General features: G+C 46.8%; 1 protein-coding gene across 1 annotated transcript in view; it reads right to left on the reverse strand.

The window, feature by feature from the left end:
* Positions 1–1,633: 1,633 nt before the first annotated feature.
* The window catches only part of LOC122389372 (neuropeptides capa receptor-like), a 28,671-nt gene continuing 6,748 nt past the window's right edge, over positions 1,634–23,556 (reverse strand). The window contains exons 2-8 of the mRNA XM_043381301.1: positions 19,304–19,705; positions 18,027–18,117; positions 14,836–15,035; positions 13,232–13,359; positions 4,211–4,310; positions 3,070–3,272; positions 1,634–1,858 (exon numbers count right to left, since the gene is read on the reverse strand). Of these exons, the coding sequence (XP_043237236.1) occupies positions 1,634–1,858; positions 3,070–3,272; positions 4,211–4,310; positions 13,232–13,359; positions 14,836–15,035; positions 18,027–18,117; positions 19,304–19,610 (1,254 nt within the window). The 5' untranslated portion in view covers positions 19,611–19,705. The remainder of the gene's footprint in view (positions 1,859–3,069; positions 3,273–4,210; positions 4,311–13,231; positions 13,360–14,835; positions 15,036–18,026; positions 18,118–19,303; positions 19,706–23,556) is intronic.

Genomic DNA, 23,556 nt, shown 5'->3' on the forward strand with positions numbered 1-23,556 from the left:
GCACCAAAGTGCACCCATATCGGACCATATTTGACAAAACTGTGCGATTTGCGGCAAAAATGACGCCCTGAGATAATTGTGGCGCATTCCGGCAAACGCGGCGCATTTTCACCCGGTGACTGAGCATGCATCTTTGCACCAAATTGCACCCATATCGAACCATATTCGACAAAACTGTGCGATTTGCGGCAAAAATGACGCCCTGAGACAAATGTGGCGCATTGCGGCAAACACGGTGCATTTGTATACTCGTATCACAAACCGTTCCCATGGAATGAAAATCAACACATATTTTCGCCACTATTTATTCAAATTAAAACTTGCCCATCCGCCAATGCGAGGCACCCGCCGCCGATCGGCATGCATTTAGCTCACAAAGTTTGTCGACCCCGGCTCTCAATGAAGATCTACGAACCGATCAAAATTTCATTGGCGTTCTTCCGGCGCCCGCCACGCGCGAACCGTGCACCCCAGCGAGTCGGAACCTAGAAAAGGCGCTGACCCGCTCTGTCACCTATAAGGTGTGGAAATTTCAACCCCCTACGATATACCGTCTGCCCTGTAGGCCGGCTAAATTGAACCCACTACACGGCGTGGCGGACAAACAAACAAACAAACAGACGGATCCTGTTCAAATAGTAGTATAGATTGTTTTGTATCTCAGATTCCACAACATCTAGTACAATTGTCTTAACCTTTGGCCATGGACCTCGGCATACAGAGGTCTTTGATTTGGCATATTGACAATCGAGTGAGATCGTCAGTGCCATAGTGACAGCATTCACATAACAGTAAACCACAAAGCGTAGAATGACTATTCGCCTCTGACAGACAGGACGTTGAGATGTCGGTAGCTACGCGCATTGCAAAACACGTCTATTCAACATTTCATCTGACCAGTCATTCACAGCCCGCCCAACATCAATTCAATCTCACAGGACAAGCCTCACAAATAGGTATGCCAATGCGCACACATGACAAAAATGAGTTATCGCTCGCACGCACATTCATATAACTTCACAGGTGTGTAGTGTGTACCGTAAAGTGGGGCTATTTGAGACAGTGGGGCTATTTGAGACGGTATTTAAAATCGCTATAAAATGAAGAGCGTTTGATTTTTATGTGATATTTTTGCTCAGGAAGGTGTAGAATCGAGCAGTAAATTCGACTGAGCAAAAATAAGCATAAATTTCAAACGGTTTTTATTTTATAACGATTTTAAATACTGTCTCAAATAGCCCCACTGTCTCAAATAGCCCCACCTTACGGTACTTCAGGTTGGCGTCTTTCTTCAAGCTCGCATTCCACCTTCCATGCTCGCTCTGCGCCACTATAATTTTAACAAATGGTGAAGGCCTAGCCAGTGTCAACTAACGACAAAGGTTAACGGTGCATGTGGATTATTTGTGAGAATTTATGGGCAATTATTATGTTTACTACCTATTGAATACAAATCTATTATCACCTATATCTAACCTTTTGCATCTACGATAGGTATTGAAATTATCTATCAACAATTCTAGAACTGTATGCTACTGTTATAGGTGACCGAACGCCACATGACCGAACCACCAGAAAATAGTATCGTTCAGCTGCCATCTGACCACTCACCCTCACAAGTTTGACACATCACTCACACCCTGGTTTCCATGGAGACGTCATGACTGACGCCGTTGATGCGCAGGGTCGCCCGCCGCCCGGCGGGTAGAGTGCCGTTCAGGGAGGGCGAGGAGAGAGCGCGGGGGCTCGATCCGGAGCCGGCGCACGGCCCCGAGGTGGCCCGTGCGCGGCGGGACAGCGCCATCACCGTGGTACTGGTGCTGACACCTAGCGGCGACCGGCGGCCGCACAGGGTCTCCTGAGGGGGAGGAGGGAGGGGTCAGTTGACATGTCAGGGCGGAGTGGTCAGCATTCAACAGTCTGTGAGGGTAGGCGGGATTTTGGGAATGAGAAAGTTTTTTTTCGATTTGTTTTTCGATTTAACCGTGTTCGGGACTAGGTAACTATGTGCTTAGTGCCCTGCTACGTGTCTTGCATTTGATCTACACGATGTTTGAAGAAAACTGTGACTATGTAGAAAATTAATCCGTTTTCTCGTTCCGTTTTGTGACTATGAATTACATCGTACCTTTACTTTTCAGATCCTCCAGACCAGATTTATCAGCCTTTTATCTTCTAACCAATCGCCAAGTAAGATACGCGTTTCAGCTATCCAAATATTAAACTGCCCTCACCACATGTAAATTAATAACAAAACGGAAAAGGCCCCAGCCTTAAAACCCAGGATGTGAAATAAAATATGGTGCCCTGTTGCACTTTGCCCACCACGACTCTACCGTAGCAGAATCGTGAGCTGGATAAAGGCCAACTCGTGTGTCATCTGCGACTGACAGGCCGCCCGCGCTCGTCACTGGGGACGCGCTCGGATGTGACGCTTGAATATTTCATGGCTTCATTTCGTCGGACATCTATATGTTACGCTCCAAATGAGACGCTTGGAGGGTTCGGCACGCCACAGGTATCCCACAGCCAAGTTTGAGGATTAGTGTGTGGCCATCCCAGTTAGCCTGTTGAAAGTGATCAATGACCGATTCGGGGCTCAAGTTTAGCTTGGTTGAGCTTCTACACATTGGTGAAGTTTGACAATACCTGCCAGTTATGAACTCCGTCTCTTGTTAGATATTGCTTTTGAATTGTGTTCGAAGGCAATTGTAGAATAATCTAAATCAAAAGTTTCCCTTTATACTTGATAAGCTTTGAAGTGACAGTACAGATAGGTACATGATTACGCAGTTGCATAATTACATTTCAAAACTAAGTAGGTACGATCTTACGTCATTGATGCGTGGCTGGCGCGCGAAATCCATGTAGCAACATAAGAAACAGGCTATCGGAACTTTGTCGGTTATGCGATTTGTAGTCTTGAACATTCAGGCTATTGTTCATTTTATCTTGAAACACATTATTCGATGCATGCATGATGCAGCACGTAAATACTCCTTTTACCGCATTGCGCACTATCCAGTGTTAACCACGATCAAATTTTACCACGACACGCTGATCACTCACCTTGAACGCTCGGCGGTATTTGGCCGACATGACGTTGTACAATATCGGGTTTATTGTTGCCGAGACGTAGTAGAAACAGCCGGTGGTGTAGTACATGTACTCGTTGATCTCTCGGTAGTTTGGTAGCTGCTTCCCGTAAATGTACAGCAGCCTCTGGGCGTGATAGGGCGCAAAACAGAGGAAGAATCCAATGACAACCGCAACTGAAATAAGGACAAACACGCATAGTCAGCATGAATAGTTGATATTTACCTCACGACGAAGCATCCAAGAAATTATATTCTTTACTAAACACAGAACAGCAATATCACGTTCATCATTGTCAACGTCACGTTTCTCACGCGTCTGAACGCACTCGGTAGCAGTTTCGGATTTGGCTCAGCTGAGACAAGCTCTGATGAGCCGAACTGTCCCACTTTTGTGCGGTCATATCTCGCATGATTGACACAAGGACAGGTCGTTTATCGCTCTGACCGGTCATCCATCTAAGTGCCGACAGACGCCGAGGACAGGTCATTTTCATTCTCCCTTCCCTCGGCACTTCCTTATGTCAGATTCCAACGTCCGCATAACATTTTATTCGTTATTTGTAAATGCCGTAACGTAACTAGCTAGCGAAGAGAAGCTATCAAGATCCTGAAAATATGGGAATGCTTCCATCATGTAGGCAACAGTTGCTTTGAATTCATTGGCCCGTAGAACAATCCTACTTTTATGCTTGCAATTTCTTTTTACAGATATATTTTCACCGGAGCTAATCATCAGTAGCATTACGGCCCTCCTGTTGCCCCTGTGCCATCAGTACCGAGCATTTGGGGCACTGTTCCCGCTGCGTGGTCCTTACCGAATGGGAGTACGGCCCTCCTGTTGTTCCTAGCTGTACCGTACTTATCAATTACATTTGGAGCACGGCCGTCGGCCGGTCCTCATACCGCCTCTGTGCCCTCTACAGAGCACTCAGAGCACGGTCATCCTGTTTCTCTGTGCCTTCTTTACAGAGCAACCAGAGGAGGACGGCCCTCCTCGTCCCCGTGTTTTACTTACCGAGCATGCGTAGGACGGCCCCCAGGTTGCCCTCTGTGCCGCTCTTACCCAGCATTCGGAGGACGGCCCCCCAGGTTGCCCCCTGTATCGCTCTTACCGAGCATTCGGAGGACGGCTCTCCGGTTGCCCCTTCTGCGCGCCTCCCCGGAGCCGGTGGGACCAAGTGTGCTGCCGCCCACCGTTTCCACACGATGAATCTGGGGCAGGGAAAACGGGAGGTGGGTTAACTATAACAGTGGTAGGGGATTCCTGGGTTAACTGTGGGACCACCTCCGCTCCTCTCAGGAGCCGGTTGGACCCAGTGTGCTGCCGCCCACCGTTTCCACACGATGAATCTGAGAAACGAGAAAATTATAAATCGGTCATCAGCAACAGGGAATCAGGAAACCCTGGGGGAGCAACTGCTTGCTTCTGCGGCCTCTCAGGAGCTAAGCGGTTGTATTTATTCGATATATAGAACCACTCCACTTCTGTTTTAGGACGCCGGGAAATGTAAGACGAACTGTTGTACGAATGAACCTTGACCTGTTTCCAGATATGTCCGGATCAATGGACATATCACGGACGGAAGACAAACTGTCTGGCATTAGACGCTGCTCGCTGTTTTCATAGATAACGTTCTGAAAGAGGGTCAACAGAGAGGTCAAACAGCGAGGGCTGGCCGCTGCTATTCTGAACAGAACAAAAATAGTAGTTTTTACGGATCATGGAATGATAAGAAAATGTACGACGATAAAAAATGCTGCTCATGTAGTATTGTTGTTTTTGGAAGGTTTTGATGCAAGCAGAACGCAATGGTGCTATACCGAACAGAACGAACCGAATGATACAATATAATGTTCGGTACAATTCTTCCGTCTACGGATTGTCTTGAAAACATATGATTAAATGTCTGGTGTCATGCAGGCTCAAGGCTGGAATGCTGTTAAAATTAAACAACATGCGTTAACATGCGTTGCTGTTAAAATTAACAACATGGGTTAAAATTAAACAACATGCGTATCATACACTAACAACTTTCGTTTCAGGTGGGGCTCTAGCCAGTCTAGCCTCCCTTGCCTGACCAGCAACCATTTTCAGCTCCCGAGCTACAAACGGCGATAAAGCCCGTTGTCGGCTAGCGAAGCCCCAGATCTCCTTCGCACCTGCCGGGCCGTAGATTAACGGCGGCCATGCGTTCTTTTGTACGACAATCACACGGTCCAGTGCGGCTGGCGCCGTGTCCATTACCAGTGGCCGCCGGGGGGAGGGGGCCGTGGAGGGGGGGGGGGGGGGTGCCGTGGGGGGAAGGGGGCTGGGGGAGCTGGGAGGGGGTCAATCAGCGGCTGCGGCTGGCGTCGGGCACTCAGCGCGTGAGAGCGCCGCAGGACCGCTCCGCTCAGTGATTGTCCAATCCTAGTCTGGACACAGCAGAGGAGCGAGCGCCGCACATTTGCGGAGACGACGGCGCAGCTGGGCCGTGCAATGTCGGAAAGAATCCGTGAGCTGTGGAGCGGAATGGACGCCGAGGCACGGTTCGTGCTCGATTGGACCGATGGGTGCAATTCGCTCCGCTAATTGGCCCAACAGATTGTAGGAATTGCTGCAAATTGTGTTTGTGTAGTTTGAGATCATAAAGATGATCAGTAGATAGTAATATATCTATAACCTACTCCTAGCACAATGATAGTTGGACTGTTCCATTAAATTTATATATTATCTTCATCATGCATTTTATCCGATGTAGGCACTAACTATTTCAACAGCTCTAGCGCAAATATCCACCCCTGAAGCTCCTTGTAAGAACAGTTATCATGGTAGCCGAGAATTCAAAACATCTATACCGAAAAAAGGATTGCTTCGCCAATTCGCTTGGTGAACAAACCTTGCGTTTATTTCGCATCTACTGCACTGCAAATTCCAATCAAAATGATAATCTACCAGACACCTGTTTACCGCCTGCTGAATCCACAAATCCAGCGTCTGGTATAGTTATCGTCACCAATTTTGCCGGAAGGGATCCGGTATTCTCGTGCCATAGTCCGATACCTGAGAGTGACGTGTTGAGTGGAGAACACGGAATGGAGGCACAAAGGGATGCTGTGCGGACGACCGGCACCATTGTTGTTCTCCTGACGCCAATGACAGGCCGACAGAGAATCCTCGGAATTCCATTATCGGCCTATCGGAACTAATTTCTGGCTTCTAGATTGCCTGGGGGAAATTGGAGTTGTCACTGCCGGGGAATCCAGGTGTTGTTTTTCGATTTAGGATGTGTCTCGGATTGTGGATAGTTATGGTTATAGGAAAGGAGGAGAAGACTGGCAGTTTAGATGTAATTTTTCTTTTTAGTAGGAGGGAATTAATGCCTGCTGTATGGAGACTATGCCTATTTATTTAGGCAAATAAACCTCATCTGTTTTTCTTATGCCCGTCTCAGGAAATATCACATTCGATTTCCTGCATATCCTCATAATCTCCCATCCTCGTCATAACAAGTCACACTCCAGCTCCGCCGCATCATTATCACGACTTATCACCTCGCATGAATATTTTCCCTCCATAAAAAACACGCTTCCCGTGTATCGTCGGGCCCATCAGACTGAGCCAACGGCCTGCCATTCCAGCCGGACGTATCGTAACCATCGTCCTACGTCGTCTATCTGAACGACCCTCGCCCAGGGACCAGAAATGCTCGGCCGCCGAGAGACATGGCGGCGCTTCAGCAAACACGGGCGGCGCTGTCGTGGGCCACTTGTCTTTGGTGGGATGGTGTAGGGGCGGGGAGGTTTTTTTGTCGGGTGTAGCTTCGTGTTAATGAATAACGAGACTAATGAGCATGTGCAGTGGATGTTGAGGGCTGATAGACGCACACAGATCTAGGTATTATCTGTCTACCTGAGTTTAATAGCTTTTTTGCTTTAGCTTTAGTAGATTTTACTTCCTCCTACTTATTCGTTGATGACGGTGACTGCTTTGCGCAGTTCGAACAATTAGTAAGCCCAAATCGTGTGAGCTCAATACTGGTTACTACATGGTTTCGTAAACACTAGTGCAAATATGTGCCTTTATTGGAGGGGAAACTGATAGTAAACACGGATTACGAGCAATGCGACGTTTCAGTAAACGCTATTTGATGAACAGCCTTTGCGAAATGGGAACTGATTAAATTATTCATACGAAGTCAAGAGTAATTTGTTGCTCCAGTTCAGCAGTAAATCGCATTACAGAATCACCATGTTGAATGGCAGTGAATTTGACTGCCCGAGACACGCGTCATTAACCCCTTACAGCTATATAGGGCCCTGCCTTGAAGATCCTCTCAACATTATCAACCACAAAACAAACAAAGACTTTGTGGCGCTCCAAAGTTCGTCCGTTACCACCAAACAGGGAATCAACTGTTGGTCTCCGCGGACGATGTTTCTGTCTCGCGCTGCGGTCGGATTCGGTGTCAGAGCCGCGCGGCGGCCCAAGTTGAGTTATCGACCTTTGCTGACCTCCTCCGGATGGCGGCGAACGCTCCGCCTTTCCGCCCGCTATCGACGGCAGAGCGGAGGGAAGAATGGGAGGAAGAGCATGAGGCGGAAGAGGGGAGAGAGAGAGAGGATGACGGAGGGTGGGAGAGGGAGCCGACGGGCAGCGTCAGGATAGATGGATCGGTGGGAGGTGCTACCGACATCGGCGTCGCCTGATCGAGGCAGCGGTGGACCGAGTCAGATGACGATTGACGCGTGATAAGGGGTGCGCGTCTGTGTGCCTTTTGCCTGTCTCGCTGTGTTACTGCGTGTACTTTAACATTTATAATGTGTAAACAATTTGCATAATATGTATGTATGGTTGCATGCATTATGTATGTTTCCCTTTCTCTGTCTGCCTGTCTGCGTCTGTTCCTAGGAAAATACATCTTTCACCCAGCGTGCGTTCATGCTAGCGTGCGTGTCAGCTCTCCAAGCAGCGACAATTCCTCCTCTCCCCAAATGATAGGGACGGCCCCTCCCCCGTGGGAGACTGCGGCGGGGTCTCCGTGGACTCCGGGATGACAGCGCGGCGCCTCCCGGTACCCAGGTGCAAGATTGGTGGGCCCAGCGGCGAACGCGGGGCTTCGCCGCGGATATGGCGTCGCGGTGCTGGGATATCTGTGCTCAGACGCTCTCAGAAGCGCCATGAGCATGTGTCCCACGTCCCAGACATTTCAACCAGCTGGGAAGTGGTGCGACTTTAGGCGATGGAAGCAGATTATGACCTTTTGTCTGGGAAGTTTTCGACGATGTTTAGATTCGGACGTCTTGGGCGGCCATCCATTTCGTTCGTGGAGCTTTGTATGGGAAGGGAATGCCAGAAATCGGCACGATCAGTTTCTTGAGAGCAACCATATGTGCAGGTTTTATTGTGAGTGTTTCTCGTAATCATGTAGTCACATCATATTTTTTCCAGAAATTTTGCATTTCGACGTGTTGACTTGACACATGCAAATTGCGATATTGAGCTTGACATTTAATCCCCAATATTTAATTCAATTTTCGCGTTTTCTGATGACTACACTCCGATATCGAATGATTAAACTGTCAGCTACACATCCTTTGCTCATCATGAGGAATGTCGAAATGCGTTGGGCAATGACTGAACGTGATAAAATAACTCCAAAGTTGGGTATGCTAATGAAATGTTTTTATGGATTCACATTTGAGTTGATGTAATCTGTTCAAGCTGCGACGGAGCCGTTTGCCGTTGTACTGATGCATCGTATTGAGCCTGGAATGACATAAATTTCGGAATATGCGGATCATGTGGATTGCCAGGCTTGAAATAATCGCCAGAATAAGTTAGCCATGAAACTCGTCCATAAGAAAGCGGTTATGAAATGGTCGCTTAGCCACAACTTGTTTCGAGCAAGTGTGACATTTTGCACATGTTGCTGAGGAAGCATCTCGAGATGGTGGTATTTACAACGTAGGTACCGACGGCACAAAAGTTGGAGTCTTCTGATCAGCCATGATCAGCTAGCTAGACTTTACATGTCTGACATGCCATCGTTATGCGCCGGCCGTCTGTATCATCACAATCGGAAACTGGACCGAAAAATAGTAGTGTGTTGTCTAGTGAACCATTCCGACCACAAAAACCGCTATGCAACAGGAATAGCAGTTCGCGTTTTGACAACCGCCTACGGATTTCATTCTTACATCGGAGTCTGTCATTGAATTGAGTTTTCTTATATTCGTATCTGTCGTTGGGTTTTGTTTCTTTTTCTCCGTCCGACGAATGCAGGGCTTGTTTCGGTCTAAATCGAATACACACTGCCAACGTTGCTTTGATAGGAATGTCGGATCGCCTGTAGTGCAGAAGCATTTATCATGTTTGCGTCTTCGCTGAGCTTTAAGCTCACAACTCTTATCAGTCTTCTGTATAGTTCCTTGTGTGTTTTACCCAAGGAAATAATTAGTACCTAATTGGATTTCAGCCCATTGATTAACCACTTATAAGCAAGCAAGCAAACAAACAAACAAACAAACAAACAAACAAACAAACAAACAAACAAACAAACAAACAAACAAACAAACAAACAAACAAACAAACAACGGTAAAGAGAAGTCAGTGATCAAAATGTGTATCCAGTAGATCCACTGCCCTGAGGTGAGGCGGGATAGGTACACAACCCGCTCTGTGACTGCTAATTCGTCTAACCGTGAGTTACTTTTTATCCGAGCGCGTGATAAACTCGTCTGACGGTGATTTAACACTCACTGGGGCCTCGCGGCTGGGTGGTTAATGGGCGCAGTGAGCCCTGACCTCCACTCCGGACTCACTCCGGGTTCCAGTCGCTCCGGGAGAGCGGTGTCAGTCCATCGCCGTCAGTCCATCAGTGGTGGGGTCCGCCGGTCGGGGTCGATGGCGAGTGGATTACCGATAGTCATCGATGGTCACCTATAGTTATTGATAGTCACCGAGAGTCCCAGATAGTCACCGATAGTCATCGGTCGTGCATCTCTCACCCTACCTGTGACCAATAGCCGCGGAACGCCCTCAATTAACCCTATTAGTGGCAGGGGGGTTGTTTTTATCCACCCCTCAGGTTTTTCGGGAATATCTCCGAAACCGCTGAAGCTACGATGCTGAAATTTTCTGACTTTTCCTAAAACTAAATTGGGCACATTCCCTGAAAATTTCAAGTTCATAACTTTACCAGGGGCGGCTCCAGAGCACTGGGAATTGGGGGGTCCTATTCGTGAAGCGAGTCATTTGGGCGAAGATCACGATGCTGCACCAGTTTTACGAACAGTGAATGAAAGGTATCATGTGATAACATACAAAGTTATTGTGCATCCTCTTTTGACACGTTTTTGCTATAATAGGCGGATCCAGGCGTCCAAAAAGGGGGTTATTTTTTACCTCCCAGCATAGGTGCCCTGACACCGCCTATGCATGACCAATACAATTTTAGTCGTTCTCTCATAAGAAAATTGTAACATAACAAGACCATTGCCACCCTTTTTAGAAACAGTACCAACAAAAACCTTATTTACTATACTTTTTGTGTACCCCCAATCTCAATGATCTGTATCCGCCTATGATTTTTGAAAATGCATATTTTTAGGATCCATGTGAATTCCTGGTTCATTCTCTATCGATCGGCAAAAGTTGCGTTAAGATTGGTTCAGAAACCTGGCCGTGATAAACAGTCTGAAATGTATCTGCAATTTGCCCTTTTTTACCCCCCTCTACCCCCTATTGACATTTTTTTTTTTTTTTTTTAGAAATGTAGATCTCGTTGAGCCAAATCGATTGCGTTTGAATTTTGAAAATCGGCCCGTTAGATCTCGAGATATCAAGGGGGGGTCGTAAACAGCCCCCCCCTGCCACTAATATGGGGTAGCCAGGAGCCTGCCACTAATAGGGTTAAGGGGGGGGGGGGCACTGCCGACTTTTGGTTCCATTCTTTCCATGCAACGCCCATAGGGCTAATGTTAAAATGCCAAAATCAAAGGGGGGCACGGTGCCCCGGTGCCCTCCCCGTTCCACCGCCTATGCCAGTGACTGCTCATTTTAGGCAGGCACGCACAAATCGCATTTTATATATGCACGGTGCAGCCTCTTCACATTGATGTATAAAATGGAAACCTTGTTGCATAATACATACGTTCAAAAGTGTCGCTCGTGGCTGCCGATTGCAATGCAAATTTCTTTGGTTATATATGTGGATAATGCAGTTATCCTATACCTAACCATATCCTTGTATGATATACGATGTGTGATGTAACATGCATGCTAAAGGTGAAGGAACTGATTGTCGCTAAACCTTAGCAATATTACGCGTCGGTGGAACTGCTTGTGACGGAATGGGGCAAACTTCATCAAAACAAACCCATGAGCACATTAATGCCCTTCGCACACTGTGAAACCAGATACGTAAATCAGGCATGCATACTGCACGAGAAGCGATACATGCATAGATAGGATACATGCACGCATCGATTTGCTTAATCGCTACAAATTGGGCAATTGAAAATGCATTCATTATTGAGATTGCAAATGTAAGAATATCAGTAGGTACCTGTGTATCAGACAGCACAGCCCGGAATCAGAACAAAAACCAAATGAAAAGAGTAAGATTTTATGAACAATAAAAAGATGAACGGTAATCGTGCTAATGGCATTAGCTACAGTAGCTCACAGTAAAACAAACCGTTAGCTTTTTCATATTCCGTGAAATTTTACCAAATCACGAGAAAGACAGGGGCTGTGTTTTCAGCAACGAAAGATTTATTCGCTGCTGAAGTTAAGCCTTTGTTCACAGAACTTTCGCCAAAACAAGAAACCAATCGCTCGTCAATTAAACTTCCTTGTATCTTTTGAGCTCTCACCCCCATCATTTCGGTCACGGCAGACCACACTCTTGGAGAAGTTTTCTCAACTTTTTCCCACAATATCATTGGAGGATATTTTTCAACACACCATCTGCATACAATGTCATTTCCTCAGACTTTAATAAGGATTCGCGCGCACCTTGTTTGACACGAATGAGTCGATTTATCATCCAGCCTGATATGAACTTCAACAATAACAATATTTCATGCCGTTTTGAAGAGCATTGATAGAGTAAAATATAAAAAGTTACGTTGAACAATCTGAATCGGAAATGTCTGTGCACCTAATCAGCTCAGCACCAACATAAAAATGCGTTTTTAACAGTGTTCGCCACGGGCCGGGCCAGCCCAATGGGCCATGGGCGGGCTGGGCTACGGGCTGGGCTGGGGCCGCAAATATTAAGGACCGATGGCCTGTGGATGGGCTGGGCCAAGAACTGGAACGTGGACTGAGGGGTTTGCGACTGAGACGAAAGCCATAAATAGCTTATTACTGTGCAAGATTCAAGAACGAGTTAATGAAGCATACATGTGCAATGTACTTTGTGCATGGTGCTCTCAAAAGATTGTTTCATTGCTACCTTTGGATGACATAATATCTGTGTGATGTCCATTATTTTTAATCAATTCAGTTTTGATGGGCTTGCCCGGGCTGGGCTTTGATACTTTTATCCACGAATGGGCTCGGACTGGGCCGGGCTGTGAAACCATGGGCCTGGGCCGGGCTGGACTGGGATTTTGCGGCCCATGACGAACACTGGTTTATAATATGTATGCGTCCCCATAACAAGAATTGCATAAAACACTAACAGGATCATCTGTTGCAGTCTCTACCTGGATTTCCTTCTCTAAGTCTTTCATCGTGGAAGATGAGGATGTTTGAAATGAAAACATTTTCCACTCGGACATGACTAAATTTAAAGTGATACGATATGCTAACTGGAAAAAAATGGAATAAAGTTTATAGGAGACCTCCTTGAGGATGGAAAAATAATGACTTGGCGAAGGTTTAAGGAAAAATTTCATGTAAACTGTATGCAATTTGAATATGAGAGCCTGGTATTAAGCTTGCCAATAAACATTAGAAGTAACCGGCTAAAAGAATCTTATCAGCAGTCGGTACTTCCAGTTCCAGCACGATTGAATTAAGTAATGCTACATTTACAAACTTGTTTGCTAAAAACCAAAATAAGCATAAAAAAACAGGATCATCTGTTTATGATATTGTCCAGCACTTTGGACGCCTTAGTGACCTGTCTTAAGTGACTCACCTTTATACCTATGCAGATGTAGATGAACATGAGCATCGACATAGGAACGATGAAGAAGACGAACGAACTGAAGATGAGAGGCCATTCGTTCGGCATGTAGCAGATTGTCTCCAGAAATATGCCAGAACCTGAAACAAGGCAACGGTTACCTGGAGAACATCATCAATGCATACATTAGATAACTAGCCTTTTGTTTCAGTCGACCAACTGACTCAGTTGAAATAACTTTTAAAGATTAATACATTCAAAGAAAGAATGACCAGTGTTTCAAGTTAAACCCTAAATAGGGAAAAGTTTCAGGTAGGTTAGAGCTGAGCCACGGTTGATTTTCCGTGTTCGGTTAATATCTCCTGGCATTTCATTGCTAAAATGTGACAGGATTTTTTTCCAGGTGATGCGCTCCGCCCTTCATCTTTACATGTGCCCGAGCATTCAATTGCTAGGGCAAACATGGCCGCTTCCTTTTTCTCGCCAGAGGTGCCCCCCCCCCCCCCGGCGTCAGTGATTGGACCGTCGTCGACAGTCAGATCGGATCCCCGGCAATCTCTGTCCCAGCTGCGGACCAGCCATGTCGACTGTGGGTCGATGGTGTCAGCGGTCGGTCGCAGCTGTCACGGCCTCTGTTCAGGTCGTGGTCACAGTCCCCGATCAGCTTGTGTTTGGACAGAGTCGAACTGGCGTCAAACAACCTCTGAATCTAAACGCGCGGCCGAATTGACACTGAGAAACTGAATGGACTGAACACGGAGACGAGGTGCTTCTGAACCCGCCTTTACGGAAGTTGGCTAGTGTTCCACGCACACCCCATTAGAGGATCAATAGGTGAGCACTTACTCGAGAATCTGGGGCGCGGTGCACACGCGTCGTCCCCGGTAACTCGATATTGGCGACCTGTACTCCCAGGAATTATTCAGAATCCCAGAATATGTGCTCTTAGTAATGTGATATGCGCTGCATTGAGTGCAAAAGGTTTATCTGGTGTCCTTTGTCTACATGAAAGGTAAGAACATGCATTCATTAATTATTTTGTGACTATTGCAAACTCATGCTCGTGCTCGCCTACAAAACCATAAGGAACTCATTGATTGTCAAGCTAAACCCTGGAGCCCATTTCTAAAGCCATTAGCGGGACAAAATTCTATTGATGCCGCAGAGCAATGGCGCCGTTCTTTTTTCAATGAAACCCTATAGCAGTTCGTTCAAAGGCAAGTTCTCTGCCGGAGGCGTCGTCTCCCCAACCGGTATTTACCATTGAGAAACTTGAATTAGCAGGCATCCATTAAGAAAAACACCGACTCACCGCTCCGAGTAGGGACTTATAGGTAGTTCTCAGACACTCGTTCAAGAAATACTTACCACTTCCATCTCGATTTCTAAAGGTTTTCTGTAGCCTGCAGACTGCGAACATTTATGTCTAAAGCCTCAGCGCTCAGAAACTTGCTTATATAAGGTACTTACTGAACAATGTAAGCGTGGTCACTCTCCATTGGGGAACTATATTTAGTGGACGTTCGTGCGCTAGACCACTGGCTATTTAAACTCCATAAGAGCAACCACTCACCGCTGGGGAGCGCCGTATGGATAGGCAGCTGCCAGCCACTCACCGCTGGGGAACTCGATGTAGTGCACGTCCGTATAGAAGGCGAAGGGGGCCGCCGCGAGGAGGGAGAGCACCCATACGCCCACGATGATACGCGTGGCCCTCCGTCTTCCGGCCATCGTGTACGACAGCAGCGGATGGCAGATGGCGAGGTAGCGCTCCAAACTGAACGCCACTATTATCAGTGCCGACACGTACGATGTCCTGTCGGGGAGAAGGGGGTCGTGTTAGCGCCAAGGGTTGACACCTGTGGAGGGTTGTAGAAGACTGAGACAAGTAGGGTGGTGTAGGGTGACTGGCAAGAGTGAGGTGTTCAAGGGCAGGGTACAGGTGCGGTGTTTATCGCCTCAGCTTTGGATTACATAAAAGGTGTAGTAAATTGTTACAACTCATAATGAGGCAAAGCGATGTGGAAAATAAAAAAGCTTTTTAACAATCCCTCTCTTCTCTGTTTTTTTTTTGTTGAAGTTAATCAATAGAACTCAGCAGCCAGTGATTGCGTACAAGTTAACTCGTTTTTACTAAAGAAATAGTCCCATTGTATGTGCAATTGATTATTGCAGGCACGTCATAATTTTATCAATATCGTATGCGTCATTTTGGTAGGTTAATAGCTCAAGTTGCGGATTCCGCTGTGAACAGTGCTTACCTGTATTCACCACCAAAAACTGAGGCAAAACAGTTGGCATTCGACATCTTATTGAAATTCCACAGCTCCTCCTGCCGTGGATTGCAGCAACAGCCTGGCATAATCACCGCGATTCACTCGTGGGGCATTCCACGATAGATCGTACCAGGCCCGTCACCCTCATCTCTCAGATTTTAATGAAAATCGGTCCTAGGGGTAATCATAGGCCCCAAAGACGCCTGGCAAAATATCAGACTTCTCAGATCAAAACTTTTTGAGTTATATTGCATTACATGTTTTTAACTTCGGTATGTAACGGTGAGTTTGATGGCCTATAACTCAAGAACGGGTTAAGCAACCAACAAAAAGTAAACAACACTAAGCTTGCGATGAATCAAAAATTAATATTACTATTTAAAAACTCCAAAGAAAAAATTTCATTGTTGAGCAAAAACCTTAATCTTTTTCATTTGCCTCTAATGACTTTTGGGACCAAAATTTTTCACATTTTTATTTTTTTCAAAATAATCTTCATGTCATTGCAAATCGACATGCAAAAAATTAGAAAGGTGTTCTTTCTATACCTAAGTTCCTCATTTTCTCGCAAACAAAATGGGTTTCGGAGGGGTTGATACGACCCCAGCACGCTGTTTCGCTTCTAATAGAGCTAGAGCCTTGCGGAAAAAACGAGCGTGTGTGCCGTTACAAGTCGCAGCGATTGGTACCCGATTTTAAGGTCTCAGGTTAACCGGTAGCGTCTGAGGTCAGGTCACGTGACTGAAGTTACGGGTTCGGTTTTTAGTAAATAACTTCGCAAAAAATGGCCGCAGAGCCGCGATTTTGGCATCATTGTGTTCGCCTAGCTCAGGTGCATCGAATGGTATACTTTTTGCTAGGGTGAGGTCAACTTAAGTAGTTGACCTCGGGTCAAGGTCAGGTCAAAGCCCCTCAGGTCACGAAGCTGGGTAAAGGGTATCATAGGGCATATCATTGGATTCGGAAGGTCTTCCCGAGTCCATTGGTGGCTTTCCCGACTCTCTAGCTCCATTTGATCGGGAGTTATTGACGAAAAACTCGTACGACCCTAGTGACGTCATAAATGACGTCACGCAAGGTTAACAATGCAAAAGTAAAGCATTGGACTTTGCAAGGAGTGCATGAAATCACGATACCATGTACGTGGGATAGTTTTAGATCATTCTCGGCGCCAAAATAACAGTTTTTATATTTCCCCATTGATTTATAACAGTGATGTCACGTGACCGACCTGACCTCATGTAACATTGAAAAATTCCCAGATATACAAGTTGTGAGACCTCTGGAGGACACCATGTATGCGTCCTGTAACTTTCATCTCGGACAGCTATGGTCATTGGCGTCCAAAACAATGTCAGAACCAAACAGCCTTTTCCACCCTCGCGCTTATAGGAAAGAGGGTTGAATGAACCCTCTTTTCACTTTTTTCAGATGACTCAGACTTGAATTGAAATTTCAGTAACCCGTGATGTCACTAGGCAGCTTTACCACGCCCGTTGTAAGCTCCCCTCCCGAAATCACTATTCGAAACCGTTATCGTGACGTAAAATAAATACATTTATAGAAAGAACACCTTCCTAATTTTTTGCATACTTCTTAACAATGAGCCAAATATTTTTTTAAAGAAATAAAAATTCAAAAAAAATTGGTTCCAAAGTCCAAAAAATACAAATGAAATAAAACCCGATATGTCATATATCAAAAATAGCGTATTTTTCGAAATTTCAAAAATACATATTAATCTCTGTTTCATTGCAAGTTCAATGTTATATAACATTTGGCATTTGAATAATCCGTCTTAGAGTTACAGCCCGCCAAACTTTGCGCTGCAAAGCAAGATCCAAAAAATGTTATACACCATAACTCAAAAAATACTTATCTGATAAGCCTGAAATTGTTACAGGTGGATTCAGAGCCCCTGATTACCCCTGAGACCAATTCTCGTCAAATTCCGAGAGATGAGGGTGTCAAATTGGAAAAAAGTGGTACGATCTATCGTGGAATGCCCCTCGTAGCTCCTCCGCGGCTTTAAAGAGTCCTCATTGACACAAACGATGCCGGCGCCGGCTCTCGAGTCTCCCATTCCTCGCGCGTGGCTCGTGGAGCGCCGGGGCGGGGTCGAATGACGGGGAGCGACGCCAGGTCACGTGCGGCGGGTGTCTTCCAAGGTGAAAACACGCCCGCTGTCACGACTGCCACCTCCGCGGGAGACTGTGATTACAGCAGCTCCTCCGGGGAGAGCCGAGACGTGAGATGAAAAACATCGCCGCCTCGGCGCTCCACCGGTCTAACACCGCTCCGCCGTGCCGAGGCATGTGATCGGCCGGATTTGGTGGAAAATAACACCGGAGTAAGTCGAACCTCATTTACCTTGTGTGGACGAGGTAGTGCAACAAAACGCTTTGAGCAGAAACGGGGGAGGATTTTGGTTATGAGAATAACATGATTATCTCATTAGCCAGGATCTGAGGTGGCTTTGATGTTGAGCTCGGTGAGATAATGAGATCAGTCAACGCGTGCGGAGTACTCACATCTCGGAGATGAGGGCGCGTATTTTGCAGAGCGGTCGCCCCAGGGCCCACGGGTACTGACGCCAGTACACCTTCAGGTCGTTGGGCAGTCCTGTGGTGGATCACATGGGGTCAGACCACGCAACGGCTTACCATTCACAACGGGGGGAAATAACCATTGCAGTAACGCATAAGCCATTTGCGGTAACATCTCCCATGGAACGCGATCATTGATCACTGACATTGATCAGTGTGTATTAGATGATATCGAACGCTTACATAACCACTTCAGCCGCGTTGCTGGATGTAATCATTTAGGCCTTTACTGAAGGAAATGGCATTGGAAGTGGTATTTCACTTCCCCTTCATTGCACTAAATGTAACGATCCTCTTGAACGGAACACTAACCATGCAAGGTATACGAGAGCCATGCATGATTTTACGTCTCGTCGGTCTTGCATGATTCCTTTCCATTGAACGCGGCGCAAATGGAGTGGAAAATTTTCTGTGATTGAGGAGAATGTGTTGAAGTAATTCCCCATTGACCAGCATGCTCAATGTGCACAATTCATTGTTTTATATTTCTCAGAAGTCTTTGTGCTAAGGGCCTGCAAGCCCGAACATTCCAATTTTCGTTGATTGTTTTAACAATATATAAAATAGTTCGATCATTTTGATTCTCGATGCACTGGAAACCTCGGACCATAAGGTCACGGCGAAATGGTCATCCTGGCTCGTCGGATGAAGCCGCTGGGATTATGGGCAGTCGACGGTTACAGCTTGGTTAATGTCAGACTGACTTCCGCTATTGATGCTATACCGCTTGGGAACAACCACCGTGAGAGACCATGATTGTATGTAGATGACCATCTTATGTAGATCGAGCGACAGCGTTCGCTGCGGATGTACTAGGACTGAGAAGGGCCACATTTATTTCTATATTTGCAAGTGAATTTTCTTGCTTAGTAATCCTAGCTAATAAATACAAGTTTGGTACAAATGTATGAATGTCAACACTTATTGCAGCTTTTTATTTGAATTGTATCGTGTTTCTCCAGCATAGTTAGACTGCTTTTGCACTTGAAGAGCCCGTCTTGTTTTGAGCATCACCCATTCCTACTACGAGTACTTCCCTTGGCTTCATTTCAACTTGCTGTTGCCCTCCCCTCTCGACCATTTCAACAACCACCGTGTACCACAATTATCTCGTCCCAGCAATCTCAGCACTATAAGGGTTATTTAGTGGAGTAATCTAGCCGCCCCGTCCCTCCCCTCCCCTGTCCCCCGCCAGTTCTCACCTAGCACGAGCACAGTGAGGTCGGCCACCGCCAGACTAAAGAGGTAGAAGTTGGTAGCTGTCTGCAATGCCGGGTGACGGAAAATCACCAGACACACGGCCACATTACCAATCACGCCTGTGACGAAGATGAGGGCGTATACAACAGTGATGGGCAGCACCACGTCTAGTGGAAGCTCCTGAGGTCCGATGGTGCGACGAAGGAAGCTGGCTGCGTCTTCGGTGACCGTCGCGGGTGAGGTGGAGACGTTCCAGCCCCCGCCGCCCCCGTCTCCGCCTCCGGAATCGCTGGCAGACGCCGCGTCCATGGCTGGGTGATGGAACGGTGCGTTGACGACAAGACGTCAGAGAACGGTGGACTGGAGCTGGCGCTGATGTGTGCCGATTTGTCTGAGAGATGAATCTGTCAAACAGGGAGAGAATGGTCAGATTTTGGGATAGTGACGCGCTTTGGAAAGATGGGGTGATACAACCAATTCGTGTACATATTTATTGTTTCATTTGTTAGTGCGAGTAGCGCCGCATTTATAAACTGCATGAGGCTTCAAAGAGTACCTACGTTCGCTCCCAGTCCCCAGCTGTACGCTGTTAGCAATATTTTCCTAAAAAAAGATACCTTCCAGTGGTTATGCAATATGCATCCAGTGATGCAGAAAAGTCTAAATGTTCGGGGAAAATATCCTGTCAATAGACAAATTTATGAGTTTTCTGTGAAGAACTTTCGTTTTTATGAGAAAAGCTTTGCATTGTTTGATCATCGCTAGAAGCTTACGCACAGTGTGCGTAGAATGAAATTGATTCGTTCCGGTGAGAGCATTTTATGGGGCAAGTTGTGGTAAAACACGACCAACAGATTGATCATAATTCATAATTCACGATTAATGTTCATCTTGAGAAGTTTGAATAATGTTTTTATGACGAGATGGGTTTGACAAAGTTGGTTGAATGGAGACAGAGATGTGACTTATCAAAGGATTAATTCAAATTCGGGTAAGGAAGGGAAGACTTGCGTGACTTTGTTGTTGATAATGGTATTGTCTGTAGTATTTTTTTTTTTTACTTCTTTGGTATTCCAGAAGATGAAACAACATTTTCGCTAGGTTGAAAGCGTCGTGAAAGTATTTCACGAAGTTTCCACCTCTGAGATAGGCTCCTGTTTATTTTTATCTTTGATAACCTGCTAGTGGAAGCCAGGCATGTTCGGTTTCTGTCATGCTTGTCAGCTCTGCCAACAACGTTATTCACGCTCCCGTTTGCATCTTAAAAAGAAGCGTTCTTCTGTGTTTATTTTGGAGTGGGGATGAGTGAACCGCCTTGTCGATTTGAACTGATAAGAGCAGAGCAAAAAAAAAAAAAAAAACGCTGAGAGTAAAAGTCAGGTTGTCTACAAATGAATGACGAAACGCTGCCTGAACTGAAAGACCAGCGAAGTGCAAGCATTTTCTACTTGTTTTCTATAAGCTACTCTTGTCTCGAAGAAGCTTCGTGTAATTGCATATTCTAGTGCCAGCTTGATGATTTATCCAGTCAGTTTCCACTCAGTTTGAAGTCTCATCTGGTATGGGCTGCGACAACCCCTGCCTTTCGTCGGCGACTGTTCCGTCGACTGAACTCCTCTGATCTCGGCGACGACAGCCGACAGTCGCGTCGACGGACTGTGTCGAGACGGGCCGTCCTGCCGAGACAGCTCGACTGACGCTGACGTCGGCCGGTGCCGCGGCCGGGGCCAAATCGGACGGCCGCCCTCCCCAGCTCCGGCAGTCGCGTGCCGCGGCCGGATCAGTGCCGGCGGCGTGCCGAAGCACGGCCGAGGAGGGGCGGGCACGGCTGGGGCGGGCACTGGTCTGGGAGGGGGCATGGCTGTGGGGGGGAGGGGGGGCTGGGGTAGGCACGGGCCTGGCTCTAGGGCGGCTCAGGCCGGGTCAGGTCCGGACGGAGTCACGCCCGGGAGCCCGGGGCGGAGCCGGTGCCGTCGCGCACAGCCCTGATGACCTCCGGCCGGATGCGGGGCCGACTTGGCGCGCGAGCCCGGCGCTCCGGCGCCCCTCTCCTGCCGAGGAACGCACCGGTCGCTGACGAGGTTCGTAACGGCCCCGGCTGACACGCGCAGGCCGAAAAATGGCCTGTCAGTCGGTAACAGACGCCGCCACTTTGGCGCGCGCCGAACCCCGTGCGCCGTCTCGGAGGTGCTGTTGTAGGCGACGGTGGCTAAAATTGGCCCGTCCGGTGGCTCGTGTGGGTGGGGCGGTGGGCGGTATCCGCGAAATGAATGGCTACACCGTGCACTACAAGAATATTGGGTACCCCATTCGGACGATTGGCCAACCCTGCGAAAGGTCGCGAAACAGCGATGGAACGGGCGTGAACTGTCTAGCAGTTGTTGGCGATGAGCTGACGTAAACATACATATATTACCTACTTAGAGTTTAGACCATAGACAGGTAACCAAACTTCACAGCTTCGTTTTATGGTATTAACTTCATTGCTTTTCTTTTCTTGGGAGTGATTTTATTTCTTATCTTTAGAAAGCTCCTTGTAAAAGTTTATGAATAGCCTTGACAAACCTTCTCTTTATGAAGCCGCTCTTTTGAGTCGATCCTGTCTCTCAAGTTTGCGAGAGCGGCTTTTTCGTGAAATGACATCCCGCTGAAGAGTTTCGACGGAATGGTGGCGGGCTCAGATCGCTGTTCGTTTGATTGGGCTCTTTTTGCGTTTATCTCAGCTCTAAAGATTGCAGCCGTCAGCACTTCGACATCGTAGAAGTGGTTATCTGAATGACGTGCCGTGTAGCTGGTTCTTCAATATTCATTTAAAATTGCTTATTTTTTACCCATACATGGCCTCAGCTCTGATGCTTGCTATTCAGGCTTCCTTTCAGTTATAGTCAGGGCTTTAGAGTTTGGAGTCGCGGTAGCGTTGCTCCGACTCCGACTTCGATTCCGGACTTTTGGGCGGCTCCGACTCTGGGTCAGCGTCAACAGACCTGCAGTTGTGTTAGGTGTTGCATTAGGTCTTGTGCTATAAGGTATGTGAAGACTGCTGTTCTCCCTAGCATTTTAGACGGTTTGAATGCTCACATTTGTTTATCTTATTGGTACCTTAGCAAAAGAGCTAATTTTGTCAAGAACTCAAGACGTGTATTTTGACGTCCTGCGACTTTGGCCGTAAATGACGTTTAGGTACCAGGGCTGATATGGTGAGCAACTGAAGTGAAATAAAAAGAAAGTGCACTGCCATGGCCGTAATCCTAATCTTCGCCTGTAAAGGCGAGGAAGTTGACGCAGCCCTTCTTCAGCGTTTTGTTAGCTGACTGCCGCACACTTTGTCGCAGTCTGCTGAAATTTTCAGCATTATTTGAGGCATTCCCTGCTGGCCTGGTAAAAAAGAAACCAACAAACAAAAACGGATCATGTAAGATTGTCGACACTTGAAAAACGAAAATATAGTAATTAATTTTCACCTTCCATGACTAGGGCTAAATACCTATTGATCTATGCCATGGTGAAACTCTGTGCCCATCTGAGACATCTCCACTGCCTTAATCCGCTGTTTTTTTATTGCTACGACGCTTCATTTGAAACGACGGCCTCCTGCCTGAGCCGATACCGATAGATCGAAGGCCAGTAGCCTCATTGCGGAGAAGAGCTGCTGCTTGGTTCGAGATGAGCAACAAAATACTTAAGTGGCTATGACCCATACCAACTTGTGATGTGAGATCGAAGTCTATTTTAATTTAACTTCATGTAGAACCAAAATATACGTAAAATTAGTCGACACGGGTGCGTGCCTAATCACCAACGTCATGGCAAGCCATGGCTCATTGCTAATATACACGTACATTTGCTGAAATACATTTGCATTTACATTTCCGGAGTCGAAGTCTAGGCAGCTTCGACGACTCTGACTCCGACTCCTGCGTCGTTGATGCGGTACTCCAGGTGACTCCGACTCCGACTTGAAACCCTGCTTATGTTATTTTTCTGCAAGCTGGTCCCGCTTGTTAATCTCAGTTGCTCTGATATAGACATTAATCATAGCAAACGCACAATTTGTTTTGTACCAGATCGCAGCGTGCAGAATCTGACATTTTTATCAGTCAATTATCATGACGCGTTCCGAACACTCGTGCTGAATGCTGTCACTCGATCAATGCAGCATGCCCCAGTATGCAATTAGACCTGAAGCCTGGATAATTTGTTTTGCCAGACTGAATATACCTGACACCAGTGTTTGCACGGGGTCATATAACCAGTA

The sequence above is a fragment of the Amphibalanus amphitrite genome, unplaced genomic scaffold (genome assembly GCF_019059575.1).
Source record: "Amphibalanus amphitrite isolate SeventyFive unplaced genomic scaffold, NRLGWU_Aamphi_draft 000356F_arrow, whole genome shotgun sequence".
Lineage (NCBI taxonomy): Eukaryota > Metazoa > Arthropoda > Thecostraca > Balanomorpha > Balanidae > Amphibalanus > Amphibalanus amphitrite.